The sequence below is a fragment of the Zootoca vivipara genome, chromosome 5, assembly GCF_965207765.1.
Source record: "Zootoca vivipara chromosome 5, rZooViv2.hap1.1, whole genome shotgun sequence".
Taxonomy (NCBI): domain Eukaryota; kingdom Metazoa; phylum Chordata; class Lepidosauria; order Squamata; family Lacertidae; genus Zootoca; species Zootoca vivipara.
The window spans coordinates 45,776,201-45,797,177 of NC_142588.1; the positions used below are offsets into that span (position 1 = coordinate 45,776,201).

Genomic DNA, 20,977 nt, shown 5'->3' on the forward strand with positions numbered 1-20,977 from the left:
TGACTGAAATATGGCCACTGGGTCTAATAAGTTTTGCTAGTACCAAGGTTAAAAGTTAATTTTTCACAGATCTAGCCATTGTTGTTCTCCCTGTTTGTAGTATGCAGATTCCAGATATATTATAATCTGATGTTGGTAAGGCAATCTTCCAGATGCTTTCTGAAGTACTAATAAACTCCTACTGGAATGATATACTGTTTCAGCTAGCAAGTCTCTAATTTGAACTATAATCCAAAATGTAACTTTGTGGTTTCAAGTGAATACCTAAGAGTCTTTTCTCACATGGCACATCTTGTATTTTAAAAACGTATCTAGTGCATATCAGTTTTTTAAAACAGCTTCTCCCTAGACGAAAAAAAGGAGTTAGAATATTAATAGCTGCTTCGTAACAATATTGGCTCTGATTTGATATTTTCCATCTCTAAATCAAGTGAAGCTAAAATTGGCTTCTTTTGTTTTTCTTATATCCTTCAATTGATTCTGTTCATAGAACTTCACCCTTGTTTAAAAGTTTTCCTGATTTTGTGTGTGTGTGTGTGTGTGTGTATTCTGATGCTGTGGCCTACATTTAGTTAAACATGATTTAATTATAATAATATTGAACTTGGATAGTATTAAAGTGATAATCACACTAGATATTTAAATAGGATGGAATCCTATTTGCAGGTTTTAAGTACTGTTTGTGTAATTATAGAATCATAGAATCTGTCCAAATCTACAATGCTATGATTCTAAGTGGAATGGTAGAGTTGGAAGGGATCCCGAGGGTCATCTAGTCTAGCACCCTGCAAGGCAGGAATCTCAACTAGATAATACTTGACAGATGACAATCCAACATCTGCTTTAAAACCTCCAAGAAAGGAGAGAATATGTTCCACTGTCAAAACAGCGCTTATTCTCAGAAAGTTCTTCTTGATATTTAGTCAGAATCTCCTTTTTTGTAACTCGAATCCATTGGTTTGGGTCTTGGCTCCTGATGCCTTATTGATCATGGGCACATTTTTCAGCCAATCAAAATGGATATTTGATTAATTGGATAATTACATATTGCAGCCTTGCTTTTGGTAACTAGAAAACTAGCATATCAGGATAAAGGTTAGACTAATGTGTTAGACATTTTTATGGTATTTCTTGCAGGCTGAAGTACTGTAATACAGGCTGATCAGTCTTCTCAGTACGAAATAGGCCTGAGTTGTAATGTGTTGACCCAGTTGGATCAACCCCAAGGCTTTTACATTTGTCCAAATTCTTCTTCTCTTTTTTGGCAAGGTGTCACCTTGGTGTCAAGTCATTTCCAGATATTTGGGAATACAGTAGTACTTTCTACCAGTGTATGACTGAAGGACAGAACAATAATAATAGGCAGCCTATTTACTAATTAATAAGATTTGAAAAGCAGTGGTGTGGTAATTACTCCTTTTCAAAGAGGTAAAAGGTAAAGGTAAAGGGACCCCTGACCATTAGGTCCAGTCGTGACCGACTCTGGGGTTGCGCGCTCATCTCGCATTATTGGCCGAGGGAGCCGGCGTATAGCTTCCAGATCATGTGGCCAGCATGACAAAGCCGCTTCTGGCAAACCAGAGCAGCACATGGAAACGCCGTTTACCTTCCCGCTGGAGCAGTTCCTATTTATCTACTTGCATTTTGACGTGCTTTCGAACTGCTAGGTTGACAGGAGCTGGGACCAAGCAACGGGAGCTCACCCCGTCACAGGGATTCGGACCGCCGACCTTCTGATCAGCAAGCCCTAGGCTCAGTGGTTTAACCACAGCGCCACCTGGGTCCTTAAATGAAAATGATAAAGGGATCTTTCAGAGATGGCAAAAAATGCTATTTTGCACAAAGAGCATATGAAATGTTATTGTTTTTAAAAAGCTATTAAAGTATGTCAAGAATTGGAAGTCCTGGAAAGGATAAAGTAATGTAGAATACAAAAACAAGGTACTTTAACATTTCTAATCACCCGTGCATAGAACAAATAAGGTTCAGGTAATGAAGCTTTCCCCAATGTGCTGCTCTCCAGTTGTTATGGACTTCAAATCCCTGCAAGCATGGCAAATGGTTAGGAATGATGGGAAATGTAGCTCATAATGTCTGGATGACACCATACTGGGGAAGGCAACTTTGACCTCAAACTGCAGATATATTGTTTGATATTAAGTTATGTATTTTTGTGTTTTTATTCTGTAAACCAGCTCTGTCTGAAGGGTGGTATATAAACAAAACAAACAAATAATATAGGTATTAAGTGGCAATATAGACATAAACAGTAAATAGTCTATTGCTTGCATTCTTTTGCATTTTGTTCTAGTAAGTGTTGGCAATTAAAAAGAATTAGCACATTCTTTTAATTGGGACACTTTGTTCTCTGGAGCAAACAACTATTGCATTGAAGGTAACATCTGTTTTGTGAATTTGCATGTTGAATAATGTCCATTCAAGTGGTAGATATACAAATGGCTGCCAACACAGATTTTGAGGCTGTTACCGATTACATGTTTGCAGGTAAAGACAATCTCCCCAGCCTTGTGGAGTACTACAAAAGGGTTCTACAAATAAATCAGTGAATGGGTATGATTGCTAGCTATGGAAGGAAAAGTTAAGAGCTTAAGTAGAGACTTTCTAGGGCACACTAATAGTTAATCGAGTCCAGCATCCACTTTCCCATAGCTACTAACCTAGTGCATCTCTGTGCCTCACAGGTAGAGTAGGAAGGGAAATAGGGCAATGCCTTTGTGGCTCCACAACTGCTGATACTTTGTGGCATACTGCAACTGAACATGGAGGCCTGTCATTGATAGACACCTTCCATGTATTTGTTTAATACTTTTTACAAAATAGTTTAGCACTGGTCATTACTGTGTCTTGTAGCAGTGACTTCATTTAATTTCTTACACACTGAGAAGAAATCCTTTTTTATTTCCTGAATCTCCACCATTAAACTTCTTTATGGCCTTGGTCCAGTATACCTGAAGGAGCGTCTCCACCCCCATCGTTCTGCCCGGACACTGAGGTCCAGTACCAAGGGCCTTCTGACGGTTCCCTCGTTGCGAGAAGCCCAAGTTGCAGGGAACCAGGCAGAGGGCCTTCTCGGTGGTGGCGCCTGCCCTGTGGAACGCCCTCCCATCAGATGTCAAAGAGAAAAACAGCTACCAGATTTTTAGAAGACATCTGAAGGCAGCCCTGTTTAGGGAGGCTTTTAATGTTTAATTATTTTATTTCATTTTTCTGTTGTAAGCCGCCCAGAGTGGCTGGGGAAACCCATCCAGATGGGTGGGGTATAAATAAATTATTATTATTATTACTATTTGATCCCAAGTTTTAAGAAGGTAGGAGACAAAACTTATCTTGTTTTATTTTGCCTACACAAATCATAATTTTAAAAACTTTCATCATGCCTCTCCCTTTAGGTTACCCTTTTAAAATTAATCTAAATATTAATTTTACAGAAGGTGCTCCAGTCCCATGGAATAAGACTTGTGGAAATGAAGTATATATAGTCAGCAAGAATGCCTATATTGAGAAACACTCCCTTGGGCCTGTGGGATCTCCTGTGGAAGAGTAATGCTTGAAAACAGCCTTCCTAATTACATTTGGTTTTCCAGCACTCAGATCTTATAATATACATCTATCCATGTGTTATAAAGTCCAGAGGTCCTTTACCTTACCTTTACTATTACAAGCTTACAGTAGAGGCTTGCTATTTGTTTTGAATCAGTATGGGTAATTTTGCAGCCTTTGTCACTATGGCTGTTTGGTCCAAGGCCACCATATAGGCAGTGTTGTTTCTGTCTCCTTTCTTAGGCCTACCTTGGTAGACCCTTCATACTTAACCTCCCAGTGTGGCTTCCTGATTATGGGTTTTCCTCCAATTGGAGATACATCTTCAGGTGTTGAAAAGACATCAGACGGAATTGAAGCATCTGCCCCACCTGGCCGTCAGAGGTTTATGAGATGGTCACATCAGTACTGCATAATGATAATCTATGCTGCTGGTGGTTATTTTTTATTATGACAATTATAGTTGTATTGTTTCTTGTTTGGGGTGTGCATTTCTGTGGTTTATTGTATACTGTTCATTGCCTGGGGAACTTTTATTGAAGGGTGGTTTACACTAATAATAATAATATTAATAATAAATATTTGCTACATGCATTTCAAAAAGCACTTTGCAACTAAAGCATTGACTTCTGCTTTTCACACACCTGCTTCTATGAGAAGTTATTTCCACATAAGTAATATGAAAAATCTGCCAGCTGCTGTGTTTCCTAACTCAAGGTCTTGCGAGTTCATCCATTAGATACCTAATCTGCTTAGCATAGCTAAATCAGTAAGGGAGCTCTGTATATAATAAGTACATTAGTCTGTTACATAAAAGGAGTGGAATTCTTTAGTTTTATGTTTCACTTGAGAAATATGATTTTAACATGCAGGTATGATACAGTACTTTTAAATTGAAATATACTTTTTTGCAATTTGGCTCCTAGATTAGGTTTGCAGGATGCTACCAGTTTCCCAGTGTAATTCTTTCTTTCGGAATATGACATAACCATTTTATGTGCCACCTATGGTGTTTAGGAAAGAATGAATACTGTAATGTGAATCCTCATTCTGACCATTTATCAACATATTTCCTCAGATTTGTCTATCTTTATAGTATAGTCTTGCATATTGTTTTTCCCTTGCCTTTGTTGAATAGCTAACCATCTTTATTAGAGCTTCTGTAACATTTCCGTAAACTCTAGGTCAGTGTTTCTCAACCTTTTTTGGGCCAAGGCACACTTTTTCCATGAAAAAAATCACGAGGCACACCACCATTTAAAAAGTTAAAAAATTTAACTCTGTGCCTATATATATATAGAGAGAGAGAGAGAGAGCCCAGTTTAGTTTCTGGGGTAAGTCCTAAATCTCAGTGAATTATGACTGTAAGAAACACTTGCCAATTGCTGTGTTGGTTGCAATCTCCTGTAATAAGGCTTCACAAGCCGCTGATTTCTCTGCCAGCACGTGCTCCTCACCGAAGAGGCCGCTCACTCCCTCGTAGACGCTGCTGGCTGCCCTCCGGAGGCTGTTCTGCTTGTCGGCCCGCAGCCTCGTGCCGATCAAGCCCCGGGCGCCGCCAGCAAGAGCAGTGAAAGCGAGACAAACAGCAGCAGCACCCGCCGGCCGCCTCTCACGTCCGAGGCCGTGGTGGTGGCTGTTGAGAGCTGCGCTCGCCCCGCGTCGTGACCCGGCCGGCTTCCTTTCCGGCGGGTAAGTGTTGGTTATTGGCGGCCGCCAGGCACGTGACAATGCAAATCGCCCTTCTCGTCGCCGCACGTCGCGGCACACCAGCCAGCGTCTCGCGGCACACTAGTGTGCCGTGGAACAGCGGTTGAGAAACGCTGCTCTAGGTAACTGGAGAATATTCTTTCTGGAAACCATTACAGTGGTGCCTCGCTTAACGAATGCCCTGCTTAACGAAATTTCCGCTTAACGAAAGGATTTTTTCGAGCGGAGCTTGCCTCACTAGACGAATGCGTTTTATGAAAAATTCGTCTAGCGAATTGCGGTTTCCCATAGGAATGCATTGAAATTCAATTAATGCGTTCCTATGGGCAAAAAAAAAAGTCGGAAAAAATTCAGTGCATTCCTATGGGATTCGCTAGACGAATTTTTCGCTATAAGAAAAGACCCGTGGAATGAATTAATTTCGTCTAGCGAGGCACCACTGTATGTTAATCCTCTATCTTCCTGCATCCTAAAAATTGCCAGTGTATATTCCAGAAAGGATAAGTTACAAATATAGTTTACGTTTTTTACTTTGAGACAGTTCTTTATCATAGAAATTAAACTGAACATAATTGGTGTCTGTTACAATGTGATTCTTGTGATGATGCCTTGGACATCAGATGAGATTGTGTGATGGCACAGGGCATTCTAACTCCTCAGAGAACCAAGAACTTGGCAACAAAAGGTTCACTGTCTAAGTTATAAAAAGGAATACTTGTCTGTCTGGGTATAGAACCTCATAGACTTTATTGAAAGAAAAGCTATATGGGGTGTGCTAAGCTGACTGACAGAAGGCCTGGGAGGATAGGGAATGTATGAAGTACAGTGCCCAGAGGCTAGGCAAATGAAGAAAAGCAGGGTGAAATATATGAACCTGAGGGAAAGGCAAGTAGGCCAAAGGAAAAAGATTGGGGATGTGGGTGAGGGAGCCAAGAGGTCATGGGGTGCCAGATCTATGTCCTGAGAGGACTCCTGTGTCTTTAAGAACTGCATTGAAGTGAGAATTCTGCCAGTTATTGCTTCTAGTCACTGCAGCATTTTAAACTGAGATGGCAAGAGCAGTAATGGAGTACTTTGTTTTACTTCACATCTTTGTCACAACACATCTTTTAAAACTGGGAAAATATTTCTTATTGTCTGTGAGGGGCAACTGCACATCACATGCAAATGTGTGTTCTAAATTCCTGACTATTTCTTTAAAATGAAAAGCACCCTCTGAAATCTGACTGGGATGTGTTTGTGTATGTATTGAACTGAACCCCTTTCCCCGCCAGCCATCTACTCCAAATCATATCTTCCTCCAAACTTATTTTCCACCATGGAAGTGCGAGTACCAATGCCTAAGTACTCTTGTAAACTTTTATATGGAACCTTTCAAGGAGGGAAAGCTGCTGGAGAGGTGTGTGGAGATTTTGTAATAATTCTGTTAACGTCCCCCACTTCTCCACTCAAAACAGCAGCTCCTTGTGGCTGCTTCTTTCCTCCCCACATAAAGCCCTGTTCACATGCATTTGTGTATGTACTTTTTGGGGCTGCCTCAAATTTCTTCCTACATTTGTTCTTATGACAGTAATGGGAAGATAGTATTTTCATAACTTGAAAGTAGTCAGACGTACGTTTGGAAGATACATGCAGCAAACCTCCAAACTTCTGTTCAGCAGAAACATGTTTGTAACTTGATAATGGTCAGGGGTGTCTGTCAAGGACACAGATCATTTTACTATATGTTTCTTAAAGATTGTGTGAAAGAAGAAGTAACGAGTCTATTTTAAGTTTCATGTGTTTTTACATACTGCTTCTGCAATGTTTCCTCACTATGGTAGGATATATAAGCAGCTAGCCAACAGTTAATAACTGCAATAACTGCTGTTATTATAGCCTGATTTTATTCCTGTTACCTGGGAATAAACACCACTAAATTCATTGGGACACATGCATTCAACTTTTAGCCTTTAGTTAAGGTTAAATTGGCAAACCAAATTTCTGTTTTTGTCGACATATTTTAAGAACTCAACAACTTAAGAGGTTTTCAAAGGTGGTGTGTGTTGAAAATATGAGACAGAATAGTGGAAAGTTTAATGCTGAATCTCTGTCTCAAAAGGATAAGGGAAATCATTTTATTTTTATAGTCTTTCCTGGTGGCAGCTAAAAATAACAGATATATTTAGGAAGCTATGCTTGTTTATATAATGATGTTGGCACATATTACTGAAGTTTTAACTGGTCATACCTTAGAAATTAAAAATGAAAGCAATCATAAGTACGTTTAATTAAGAAGCTCTATTTAACTCAGAACTTTCTGAGTATAACTTTCATGTATAAATAAATATGAAGATGATTGTGCAACATCTGTCTTATGTATTCGCTAGAGAGACTAACAAAGCAGGTCAGGCAGTGTAGTTTAGTGGGTAGTGTTGGACTAGTGCTGGAGAGATTCTTTTCATATTCCATGCTGCCATGAAGCTCATTCTGTGACCTTGGACCAGTTATTGTATTGAGGTCTAACTTACATCACAGGCTTGTTTTGAGTATAAAATATGTTAGTTCAAGTGCACCAGTCTGACCACTTTGGAAGGATGGGATAAAAATGCAATAATAAGCTATAGTTCGTTATTCTATTTAAGATAGTGTTTGATTGAAGTATTCAGCCCTGCCCAGTTTTTTGTAGGTTTGGCGGATGGTAGCTGGGTTAACCTCTTCCCAAAATTGTATTAATATTCCAGGAGTGTGGGAAAATTTAAAGAATTTTCATGTTGGTGAAAATTGAAGTTGATGACAAAAGACTAACCATTTGTCATCCTCTTCAAAGGGTGGTGTCACACTCTCCATGACAAGTGGATTTGTTGAAGCCTGCTTATTCTTGGAACAATCATGTATTTATATAATGATATTATTGACACACATTACTGAAGTTTTAACTGGTCATATCTTACAAATATAAAATGAGCACTACAGTTCAGCTAAACCTAGCTGTAGAACAGGTTCTGTATCTTTTGCTGGTGGAAAATGGATCTGCCTAAAGTTGCAAATCTTCTTTCTCTGAAGAAAATCCAATTTTAAATTATGCTGAGCTTGAGAATTATTTTAAATTGAATTCACAAGCTGCTTCATGGGGACAATTATTTATTTTGGGGAGTTCCGTATTGAAAAACATGCCAAATTCCATTTTGCTCTCTTTGCTTTTAAACTTAAAAAATACGCACTGGGTATCTTGACAAGGGTGTGTAAACTGCATTGTGAATGCAGACAAACACCTGCACCCTTGGTTAGAGTAGAGCACTGTAGTTCTGAAGCACTGGTGAAATTTGTATCACACATATCAGCTCTGCAACAAATGCAGCCATTTGATCAGTTATCAGATTTGCAGTGTGCAAAATGTACTGTATTGCAATAGTCATAGTCATACCTTGGGTTACGGCTGCTTCAGGTTGCGCACCGCACCAAACCCAGAAGTCCCAGAATGGGTTACTTCTGGGTTTCGGCGCATGTGCACTAAGCGCTGAATCGCAACCCGCAGATGCAGTGCTGCGGGTTGCGAACGTGCCTCCCACACGGATCACGTTCGCAAACAGAGCGTCCACTGGATTGTATATGCCAGGCCATAGTAGGAGTCTGTGTTATAAACTTTTTGTCTTGGTAATAGTGTATAAACATTAGCTTCTAAAAAAAATAACTTGTACTGATTATTTCCAGTACAAGTTTGCTTTTTGAAAAACACTATCCCACATGAGAAGGGGGAAATTGTTCTGAATGGCATAATAAAATGCTACCATTGTACAATTTGTTAATCTTTAAGTCTAACATAGCTAGCTGTCCCTCTGGAAATCATAAGGGTTTGTTATACAATCCTGTCATTTGATATTCCCCTTGTCATAGAGGTCAGTGAAAGGACACACATAAGCTCATAATTTCAGTGACACAACATTGACAGATAGTTCTGATTAGAATGTGTTAGGGGTTATTTCATTTCTTTATGCTGTTCCTGTTGAGAAAACTATTCTTCAGCAGTTATTCCAATACTAGCATGGCTACTGTAGTATCTGCATCCATTAACATTTTATGTATGCAAAGGTGAACAAATTAATGTGAACTCCGCTTAGAAGGATAGAAGTCTATTGTAATTTTATCTTGGCATTTACTGGCTGCATCTGGTTGTAACAATAAGCTATGGTTAAAAACTGGATTTATCATTATATGAACAATCTCAGGTGAAACTCAGCTTGTGTACTCCTCGCTCAACTGCCTGTTCAGTTCTAAAGAGATTAACAGGCACCCCCAAACTTCGGCCCTCCAGATATTTGGACTACAATTCCCATCTTCCCCGACCACTGGTCCTGTTAGCTAGGGATCATGGGAGTTGTAGGCCAAAACATCTGGAGGGCCGCAGTTTGGGGATGCTTGGATTAGAAGCTTTTGCTTTCATTTTTAACTAACCACAGGTGGTTGTTATATTTTTAAAAAAACCAATTTTATACTGCCCATTATGTGACAGAATCCTAGGGCAGTTTACAATTGCACATTAAAACAGCAAAAAACAACAACAAATTTTAAATCAATCTTCCAAATAATTAATACAACCACACAATTAAAATGAGATGTATAGCTGCAGTAAACTGATTGCTTTTCTTGTGGTTGATCTCGCCCAGAGATTCTGTTTTGTTCAGTTTTCTCTGAAGGCCTGGGCAAAATGCTGTCTGGATGGCATCAGAATTACAGTAGTGAAGGTACATTATGCACCTTTCGGAGGGAGCAGTTCAATAAATGTGTGCATTACAGAGAAAGCCCTCTCTAGAGACACTGCTGAGCTAATCTGTCAATGAGATCCAGTGGCCCAGGCAGGCTGATACAGACAGAAGCACTCCTTCAAGTATGTATTTGGGTTCCAAGTTCTTTAGGACTTATAAGCAGACTTGTTTACGGCCTCAACAACTTCAACCCTAAAAAAAGCTCAACTTTGGGTAAAATAATTAAAAAAAGCTCAATAACTTCAATCCTAAAAGAAGGTCAACAACTTTGGTCGGCCCTTACACATGTTCACTTCATCAAATCTGGCCCTCTTTGAAAAACATTTGGACACCCCTGCCATAGAGTATAAAGGATAAGGTGTCTTGAGGTGGCAAGCCATATGCAACTTGTTACTCAGTAAAAATTGAACTTTTGTGGATAACTTGGAAACTTTGTCTGAGCCTCTGGAACTTCCAGGCCCAACAGGGAGATTTTAGGGATCCCAAACTGTATTGATGGAAGAAACAGATACAGTATTTGCAAATCATTAATTTATAGCATGAATAGGCTGGCTGGTTTCAGTAGGGTAAAAAGTGGCTTTTGCTGTTGCAACAAAAACCAGCCTCAACATCTGGCAATAGGGACATGGCCATTCAGTTCCAATCTGCATGTCAGGCAATACCTTATTGCAGGGATTGGCAATACCTTATTGCAGGGATTGGCAAACAGTGGTCCACAGTGTGTCTGTGCCGAACACTTAATATTTCAGTTCTTTGAACTTCTATGTATTCAAATTGTAATACAATAAAATACAATATAAGAAATAAAGTAACAAAAATACAATTAAAAATGATACAGCACCTAGCACAGCACATTACAATTGCTACAACAGACAGAAGAAACATCAAATGGTCCAACAAGACACTCAGCAATTTTCAAGTGATCTGTGGGGGGAAAGTTTGGGAAGAGGGTAGAGACCGTGTAGATTAATTTTAATCAGTGATTTAAATTGGCAAGAAAAAAGACTGTTTTAAATCAAGTTTCCAATTGATAACTTTCATATATTTCTTAAATAATGCTGCAAATCTGACTAAATCATGTTAATTTTCAATTTGACATATTGTGTAGTGTTATTTATGCAGTTGCTTTGTTCTTACAATCAGACCTTTCATCTCTTCATTGCTGTGTGTAAATTTTGTATGCCTTTTTCACCTATGGGGAAAAGTTTTTAACCTATTTATACATATATTTTGACTAGGTTCAAGCCGTTTTTTCCATTTCAAGTTGAGCCACCTGAAGAATTTAGAGATCGGAATCTCAGTATACAAGATTTTTCACTAACTGAAGGACGACTGAAAGTTTCCTTAATAGAATGTTCAAGGTATGTGCTTGGTACTCTGCATGTCTGGTTTCACTGAATGTCTTCCATTCAAGTACTTGGATTGTGGAATGGGACTGTAGCTCTTAAAAAATAAAAATATTTTATTATTTCCTAAATATGTGTTCCTTTACATTAGTTTGCTTTTCTCTGCTAATTACAAAGACTCTTAGGAGCTGTTGCTTACAGCTTCTATTAGCACATTTTTTTCTTTCTGGTTTTGTATCTTCAAAAATGTATTGCAAATGAAGAATACCTTTTCCATTTTGTTGATGTTCTAAATGGAGTAGGAATAGACTGTAACACTGCTTCGTGTTTAAATATTAATGGTGTAATCATGTGCTTGCTGTGTTCAGTGTGGTTTACTGCCATGTATGTTTGTATTGAAGTACTGCCTGAGCACTTCTTGCAGCAAAAATGAATAACTCTGTCAAGCAGATCTTTAGAGAACAATTCAAATTTAAAATGTATTGTCAACCCTTAAAATTCATGACAACTGCAATTACTGGTCTGGTCTACTGAAATCTAAGGCTGGTTGATTTGGAGGCAGGGGATGATTAGCTTTTTGTTATGAGCAGAGCTTTGTTTAGTGGGTTCTATAACAGAACAAATATTCAGAGTACTTGTTGACAGTTGCACTTACAACATCAAGTTTATAATACTAATAGTTCCTGCCTCTGATATCTGCAAGGTTTTAATTGTTGAAAGATTCTAAAAACAGAATTGATGATAGGAGCTGTCAAGCAGATGAAATACAGAAAATTCTCTTGATAGAGTAATGTAAAGTATAACATCAAAATAGCAGACAACAATATATGAATTACATTTTATCCTCTGGTATTTTATTATTTTAGTGTGCAAGACAAATCCGTCCTCCTTGCAGAGCTACAGCCCAGCAGCTCATGGCAGTGGGAGGGAGAAGGACTATTGGGCCTGATCTGTTTGCCAGCTCCAGGCTGCAGACTGTGCCTGATGCTGTTGTGATATGGTAGTTAGACTTACTTGGGATCTGGTAGATCCTGGGCCAGCTTTTAAATATGGTCATTATTTTTTCTTCCTATCCTATCACACCTCTTCTGTGATGGTGTTAGGTGTACATGCCAGAATATGGAAGCATGCGTGTCTTGAGTTGTTGTTTAGTCGTCCTTCCAGTGAGCACTCAGGGCTGATTTCCTTCAGAATGGATAGGTTTGATCTTCTTGCAGTCCATGGGACTCTCAAGAGTCTCCTCCAGCACCATAATTCAAAAGCATCAATTCTTCGGCGATCAGCCTTCTTTATGGTCCAGCTCTCACTTCCATACATCACTACTGGGAAAACCATAGCTTTAACTATACTGATCCCTTCATGGATCAATGCCTTGTCGTGGCGAAGGGGCTTGAATAACTCAGAGAAGCTATGAGCTATGCCACGCAGGGCCACCCAAGATGGACAGGTCATAGTGGAGAGTTTTGACTAAACGTGATCCACCTGGAGAAGGAACTGGCAAGCCACTCCAGTATCCCTGCCAAGAAAACTCCATGGAAAAAGACAACAGGTGTCTTGAGTACTTGGCTGTTAATACAAAATTGATCAATTAAAATATGACCAATTTTCTTCAGTCTTTATCACTGTTACATATGCAGTAATAGCGCGAGATTCAACTTTCTGCCTACTTCAGTGTGCATATTATGTGTTTCAGAAATTGAGAAACAATGCATCTGAACAAGTTCATGTGTCTTCCTTTCCCACTAGAGGGTGCAAGTGCTTTATAAAACTTTTGATGTTACTTGTGCTACATTAGTAAAGTAGAACCATGTGGGCTTAGCTATACATTCAGGTTATTTAATATTTTAAGGGGTTCCTTAATATGGGCAAATGTTAAACCAATTACAAATAATTAATGATGGCTTAATATATATATTTGTGTTAATGCTACTAATATTCTTGTGTTGCAGATTACTTATTTTTGGATCCTATGAGAGAGAAGTATCTATTCATTGCACATTTGAATTGAGTGAAAAGGTTTGGGAAGAAAAAGAAAGATCTTTTATCAAAACGGTAACTTATATATATGCTATTTTATATTATTTTTATGTGATGGCTCATATTTCCCCTCATTTCACTTAATAACTTGACAAGCAACCACAATAGAATACAAAGTACTCACTTCTTGCCTCTAAGAAGTTCATGAGATAAAACCAATAGGAAACCCCTCCACCTTTAAGAATATGCACATGAAGTGCAGTATCTATGTAACCTTTTACCCAATTACATCAATTTTTTGTTTAAATAAATAGTACTGAAATAATACTATGAATACAGTGTATCAAAATATTAAGGGCAGGATCCATTTCTCTCTCACACATACACACTCACCTACACCACTCCCCACATTGTTTGAGAGAGATTTGTGTAGGTCCCAATGGAAACCTCCCCTGTCAATTATTGGGCCAGCTAATGGACATAAGGATTGGCCCCTGTACATACATACAGCTGTTGTTTTCCTCCCTGGGCCCCAGCCTTCAAATTACAGTTGTACCTTGGAAGTCAAACAGAATCTGTTCCGGAAGTCCATTTGACTTCCAAAACATTTGAAAACCAAAGCACGGCTTATGATTGGCTGCAGAAAGCTCCTGCAGCCAATCAGAAGCAGCGGTAGCACTGCCGGACATTCAGCTTCCAAAAATAGTTCGCAAACTGGAACAGTAACTTCTGAGTTTGCGACATTTGGGAACCAAAACGTTTGGGAACTAAGCTGTTCGACTTCCAAGGTACAACTGTACTTGAATCCCAATCTTTAGTAGTGGGCAGAGGTCCTGGGGAAATAAGCAACACGGTGAAAGTGCGGGAGTCACATTGGTCTTCCTATTCTGTGTATCAGCTACTTTTTGCACAGAGAGCCAGTAAAGGGAAGCAATCTAAATACATCTGGAGGTTTGTCCAGGATTTTTTTTGCAAATAAATACTTTGCAAAATACTGTATGTGTTTCTTCCCTTAACCTACATGGTAGTTACATACATTCAACACCAGATGGCAGTATTACTACAGATATAACTGGACAGCAGAGTAGGAATTCGACCAGCAGGAAAGAGAGAACTGTGTTTTAAAAGTTAAAAACTGATGATGGTGTGTGTGTGTTGTGTTTTAACATACAAGATGCTTATTCTTGGCATTATAGTGATACTAGAAACCAGTTACTTAAATTGAAAAAATGTTTAAAACCAGGGTGGATTTGATTTAAATCAAATCGATTTAAATTACGATTTAAATCACTAGTCAGTAAGGCTTGATATAAATCATTTTTTACAGAAAGGTTCAACCCTGCTGGCATCCTCTTAATATTTACAACCTGAGGAAGGTTTCATTTTTGGAATAATAAATGTTCAGAGTAGTTTTTACAGTTACATCAAAAATTACTGATTTGGTTATACCTATCAGAAATACATAGACAGATAATTATGAAATATGTTTTTATATTTGGACAACTTTTCTGCTGTACTTTATTGGAAGGATACAAATAATCATTTCCTTTATAACAATTTAAACAATTTATTTAACTAAAACAATAACATTATAGCATATGTATCCATGTTTGTTAACCGATGTGGTTAAACTTAGACTGAGTTTTAGCACACATGAAAAACTTGAAACAAATCCTTATTTCCTGATGAATAGCCTTTGGACTATAATGTAACTTAAATAGGAAACTATCTTTAGAAAGATTTTTCCTCCAAAAGCATTTTATTTTAAGGATCCAATTTAAATTTTTTAAAAATCTTATTTTTTTAAAAAAAATTAAATCATTGATTTTTAACCACCGTGTTTAAAACTGACTCAAGCTGCTAGTGGAAATACTCGGATTCTTCTTTATGAGCAGAACAATAGTCTGGAACATGAGTTGGCAGGGGACAAGATTAAGTTTGCAAGGAAGAGAGACTTCAAGCTAGTTGAGTACTGTTTAAGGAAATGTTTTATGTATGATGACATCAGGCAGGAGAGAGACGGAGGAAATGTGTCCTTTTGTGTTACTTCTCTTTGACCTCTCAGTGGCTTTTGATACCATTTGGGCATGGTATCCTTCTGGAGCGGCTCTCTGAGTTAGGGGTGGCACTGCTTTGGAGTGGCTCTGTTCCTACTTGGATGGTCGTTTCCAGAAGGTGGTGCATGGGAAGTATGTTGTCAGCAATATGCTGATGATACACAGCTCTACTTTTCCTTTACATTTGTGGATGTGGCAGTGGATAGGCTAGACTGTTGTCTTGCCTTGGTAAGGGACTGGATGAGAGCCAAGAAACTGAAGTTCAATCCAGATATGAGAGAGGGATTGTTAGTGGGCGGTTCCCTAGACCGGATGGATGGAAAATTGTCTGCTCTTGATGGGGTTACACTCCCTTTGAAGGAGTTGGTATGTAGCTTGGGGGTACTCCTGGATCCTTTGCTGCCACTTGAGGCTCAGGTGGCGTTAGTGGCATGGAGTGCCTTCCAACAGCTTCACCTGGTGGCCCAGTTGCACTCCTACACAGTATAGCCTAATTTCTGTTGTCTATGCTCTGGTAACCTCTAGTTTACATTACTGGAATGCATCATAGGTGGGGCTGCCTCTGAAGATGGTTTGGAAGGTGGTGCAGAGTTTGGCGGCCAAGTTGCTCACTGGGCAAGACAGTATGAGCATATTACACTGATCCTGGCTCGACAGCACGGGCTGACAATTAGTTTTGTGTCCCGGTGAAAGTGCTGGTTTTCACCTATAAAGCCTTAAATGGCTCAGGATTGCAATTCCTGAAGGACCGCCTCTCCTCATATGAACAGACCCAGACCCAGACCCAGTGATCATCATCTGAGGCCCCTTCTTTGTGTTCTGCAAAGGTGGCAACACGAGAACGAGCCTTTTCTGTAGTGGCAAAGCCAGTGACAACACTGTAGAGAGAGGTAGGATATCTTACACAGAGTATCCACAGGATCAGACTAAGCCACAGCCCTTCCATGCAAAATTAATATTTGATTGGCAAGGATGGGCGGCATAGCTCCATGGCAGAGCACATGCTTTGTAAATCAAAGATCCTTGGTTCAATCTTTACAATCTCCATTGTAATGAGAAACATTCTGATTTCCCCATACCACTACTACTTTTTGGAATGTACACCTAAAAACACTTATGTATAAATTGATCCCACTGAAATAAATGAATTGTAATGGATTAGCATGTGACTAATGGTCCTTTGTGACCTAGAAACTAAATCACAGTATAGGAACCTAAAATGTCATAAATCTGGATCTTTTTAAACAATTTCTTGTTTTGCAAGTTTACAGAAAGAGCTCAATTTTTTCATGGGCAGTTGACAAAACAGTTTTTTCTTGCTATATATTGTCCTCTATAATTATTTCCAGTTGCAAAATACCCACCTTAGGTCTTCCTTTCATATTTTTGTTATGTAAGCAATGAGGATAAATTAGACAGCTTGGTGCACAACAACTAAAAATAGTGAGACTTTAATCAAATCATGTCCCTTTACATATTGGTGTATAATTGATTTTGAACAATGATTCTAGGTTATTAAAGCTGTCCAGTACATTACTTCAAATGTCACTTACAATGGAAGATGGATCTGTTCCAAGCAAATTTATTATGGTGCATGGGCTGCAATTTTCCACATTGCCCCTAATATGCTAACATTGCAAATAAACTATTACTTGGAGAAACCAAATGTACAGATGTATTAATGAGAAATAGTTGTGGTTCCACAGGGATGCTGTTGAGATAGTGTGGGCATGGTAATAGTGAAACTGCATGTAGAATCAATACTATTATGTTACTCTGCGAAAGTTAAATACTTCAGATAAAATATTGTACATGAGAGGTCACTAAGTACGGGGTGTCTTGATTTATTTATCCAGTTCAAAGTTGAGATTAATATGGTAGGTGAACCTATGAAGCTGCCTTACACCAAGTTATCTAGCTTGGTATTTACACTGATGGGCAGCAGCTACAGGGTTTCAGACCAGAGTCTTGCCTAACCCTACCTGGAGATGACAGGAACTGAGCCTTGGACCTTTCCCATGCAATGCATATAGCCTATTACCAAGCCACAACTCTTTTCATATGTTGTTGGCTGTGGAATATACAGTAGTTGTGGTGGTTGGAAATTTTCCATTTTCCATTACTAGATTGATTTTAATCAGTACGGGTAGTTGGATGTGAAGTAAGGCAGGATTTTTCTTTAGACTTTAGTTGTTCTTAAGTGACATTGAACAAACTATTTGTTAAAACTGAAACCTGGAAAATTAAACTAGTGTTAGTCTTTTTTCCAAACAAACAAATTGTTGAGTATTCCGAATAACAAAGACTGCATTTTCATTGAATACCAAACCATGTTTTAGCATTAACAGAATGAACCATAGTAAACCTTGGGTTTGCCTGCTATCTGCTCTCCTTTCTCGCACTGCTCTGAAGAGATTATTTTGCTTCCATTTTAGACTAAATGCAAGTGGTCATGCTTACCCTTACCCACTGTTTTTTTCCCTATAAAAATAGGTGCCAGTACAGTGGTACCTCTGGTTGTGAACAGGATCCGTTCTGGAGGCCCGTTCGCAACATGAAAAGGCTTCATCCTGAAGCACCGCATCTGCAAATGCGCGTGATGCAATTTGGCGCTTCTGCGCATGCACGAAGAGTGATTTAGTGCTTTTGCGCATGCACGCTGAACCCGGAAGTAACCCGTTCCGGGACTTCCGGGTTCGGCACATCCGTAACCTGAAAAGACGCATCCTGAAGCAGACATAACATGAGGTATGACTGTACTCACCATGAAGTTGTTAGAGTAAGTGCCACACTTTTTAACCAAAAAAGAGAGGTTCCAGTACTGCATACCCTTGTGTCCCCTCTGGAAAAAAAGCACTGGCCTTAACTATGGTTAGTAGAAACAAGCCATCTTTAAACCCTGGGTTATGCAGCTGACTTGTTTATGCTAAACAAGCCACGTTTTAGGGTTTCAACAAAGCGAAACTGTAGCTAATCTTAAACAGAAGTGCTGTAGATGCTTCTGATCTTCAGTTGGTCACTTTAGAGGAGGAGGAGGAAAGAGTGCACAAGCTCCTCATACTGCATTCTCTCAAAATGCTGAAACATAGTTTAGCATTATGTGCCAACTGGGTTAAAGAAAACAGTCTTAATATATCTCTACCTATTGGTTGGCAGATGGGGCATTCTGAATTTAAGTAGCTATTATAAAACAAGCCTACTTAATCATATGGTTGAATTGATGTCATCCAGTAAATGGCCAACACTGGAGGTTACCAAAATTGATGGCATTCCTAGAGGGTTATTAGTATTAATGGCTAGAGAATACAACTGGGGTACTATGCTGCTACTTCACCGGTAGATGACTACAAGGAACTCTGTTGTTGGCATGAGCTGGGCTTTCATGACACCCAATGTAATAAACACACCCCTATTGGGTCCTCCTTTAGTTCCCCCCCCCCTGCAAGAAATTGCAGTAGATGTGGCATGATACATACTCTAATAAAATACCATTTTTTCAACTACTTGGTAAACTTGAAGTAGTTGTGAAATAATAGTGTAAATAGACTCAGTCAAATGTCTCTCAGTAATAGTATTTTAGCTTACTGAAGTCTGCCTTTTCAGTCTTTAATCCTGTCAAAGGAAAGAACTGAGATTAAGGCAAAAAACAAATAAAAAACCTTCCATTTTTGAAAATGTCACTTTTTATGAAAATACCAAGTCTTGTAAAACTTAGCATTTGAAAATACAGTGGGGGATAATTTTGAGACTTGAATAACTTTCTGTAATCCATATTGCATGTAAAATGGAAAGCTGTCTGCTTTCTCATGCTGGAGCATTAAGTATTTGGCTTACTTATTAACTGCCTTGATTTAAAGTTGTTATATTCTGTTGAAATAGCTTTCCCCTATCTGCCCTTTCCTGGCAACAGTTGCAATCATTGTCTTGATGTGCATATTTTTATAATAATGTCTGCAGTCATATGATATCTGTCATTTCGCTCCAAGAGCCTTCTAATAAATGAAGCACACAATGTTTTACATACTGTGAATGCACCAAGGTGTGGGTTTTTTAGCCGAACATGGCTACTTTGGATGAGGAAAAGTCAAGGTGTTCCCAGTCCTATTTTATGTTACAATTTCCCCTTCCTTAACGCTGTTCTTGAACCAGCAGGTAATCAATTAATTAATTAATTTCTGGAATACAGTATTATTTGGATGGCTTATGTGTTAATGATGGTTCAGTGCATTGTAACACATGTTTTGTAAAGGAATATGTTATCCTAGGGTATAAACTTAACTTGGTTTAATTTCTTTAAGCAGCTGCAAAGCCTAAAAGAAACAGAGAGGAGTGTTTATTTTTCACAGATGCACTGTGCTGACAATCCATTTTGTATTCACATGGTAATCTGTTCTGTTGCTTATATAAATATTGGACACAAGACAGAGTTTTCAGTATTACTTGCAGACATGTTTCTCATTTGAAATTGATTTATAGTGACAAGTGATTTCAGCTATAAAGGTGGACTCAGCATGAAAGTTAATTATTTGTGTAAACAATATGGCCTGTTTGTAAGAGTGATAACAATGTTTGTTTTCTTGACCCAACTAAAGATTGTGATTTCCAGGTAATGTGCTTAGTTTCAAATGACTTTCTAAAGCATATGTGATATATTGTACTGAAATGTTGCTGCCTGATTACAAGGTTCCAGCGTAATCTAGTTAACAATGTGTCTATGTATGTGGGTGATTTACTTGGGAGTCCTGGCTTGTGTTCAAACCAGTGTTTCTCAAAATATGGTCTGCACACTCCATTCATGTAGTCCATGGAAAAGTTGCAAAACAGTCATCTGTCCTTGGCCCTGCAAGTACATATCAAAAAGAGAGGCAAAGTTGAAATGGTTCAAGGGACAATTGTCATTCTTCGTGTTCTGGTTCATAGCTACTGCAGCCGTGCTTAGAATTCATTCCTTCTGAAGCCAAGTGCTGATGTCATAGCACTAGCAATACTAGTAGTAGTAGTAGTAGTTGTGTCTCTTTGAACACATAAATCATGTTTTATAACTATATGGACAAACTAGAATGAGCAGAGTGAAGCCTCAGATTAATATGCTACCTCACCTCCTCCCATACGACTAAGAAGGACTTCTGGCATGTAAACTTCAAATTTCTACAAATACTGGCTTGTCAGTTATGGCATAAAACAAACTCTTAAGTTTCAGAACAAGCCAACTTCAAACCATGGATTGTGAAGCTGACTTGTTTAATTTAACCTTAAACCATTGCCCCTGATTTTTGTGTAATAAGAAGCCAGGAGTCATAGAAATTGAATGTAAACATACCAGTTCTATTCTCAGCTCTACAGGGCGAGGTGGGGGTGGGGGTGAGAGAGTACATGAGGCCAAGACTTTGCTCAAGCTCATTCTAGTTCATGTACGTAGTTCTAAGCTATGGTTTAGTGTTATGTGCAAACTAGCCTCTTCTGCCCAAATCATATTTTTGCAAGTTTCTGGGACTGAAGCTCAGTATGCAACAAATATATTACCTTACCAAGCATTTCCTCTCATTGTTACTAGAAAGATGTTCTATGATAGTAATGATCC

At 38.7% G+C, this 20,977-nt stretch overlaps 1 protein-coding gene across 2 annotated transcripts in view; it reads left to right on the plus strand.

The window, feature by feature from the left end:
* PDZD8 (PDZ domain containing 8) overlaps positions 1 to 20,977 on the plus strand; it is a 141,404-nt gene that overhangs the window by 107,839 nt on the left and 12,588 nt on the right. For both annotated transcript variants that reach the window (XM_088670526.1, XM_035137519.3), the window contains 2 exons: positions 11,255 to 11,377; positions 13,312 to 13,414. In XM_088670526.1, the coding sequence (XP_088526652.1) occupies positions 11,255 to 11,377; positions 13,312 to 13,414 (226 nt within the window). The remainder of the gene's footprint in view (positions 1 to 11,254; positions 11,378 to 13,311; positions 13,415 to 20,977) is intronic.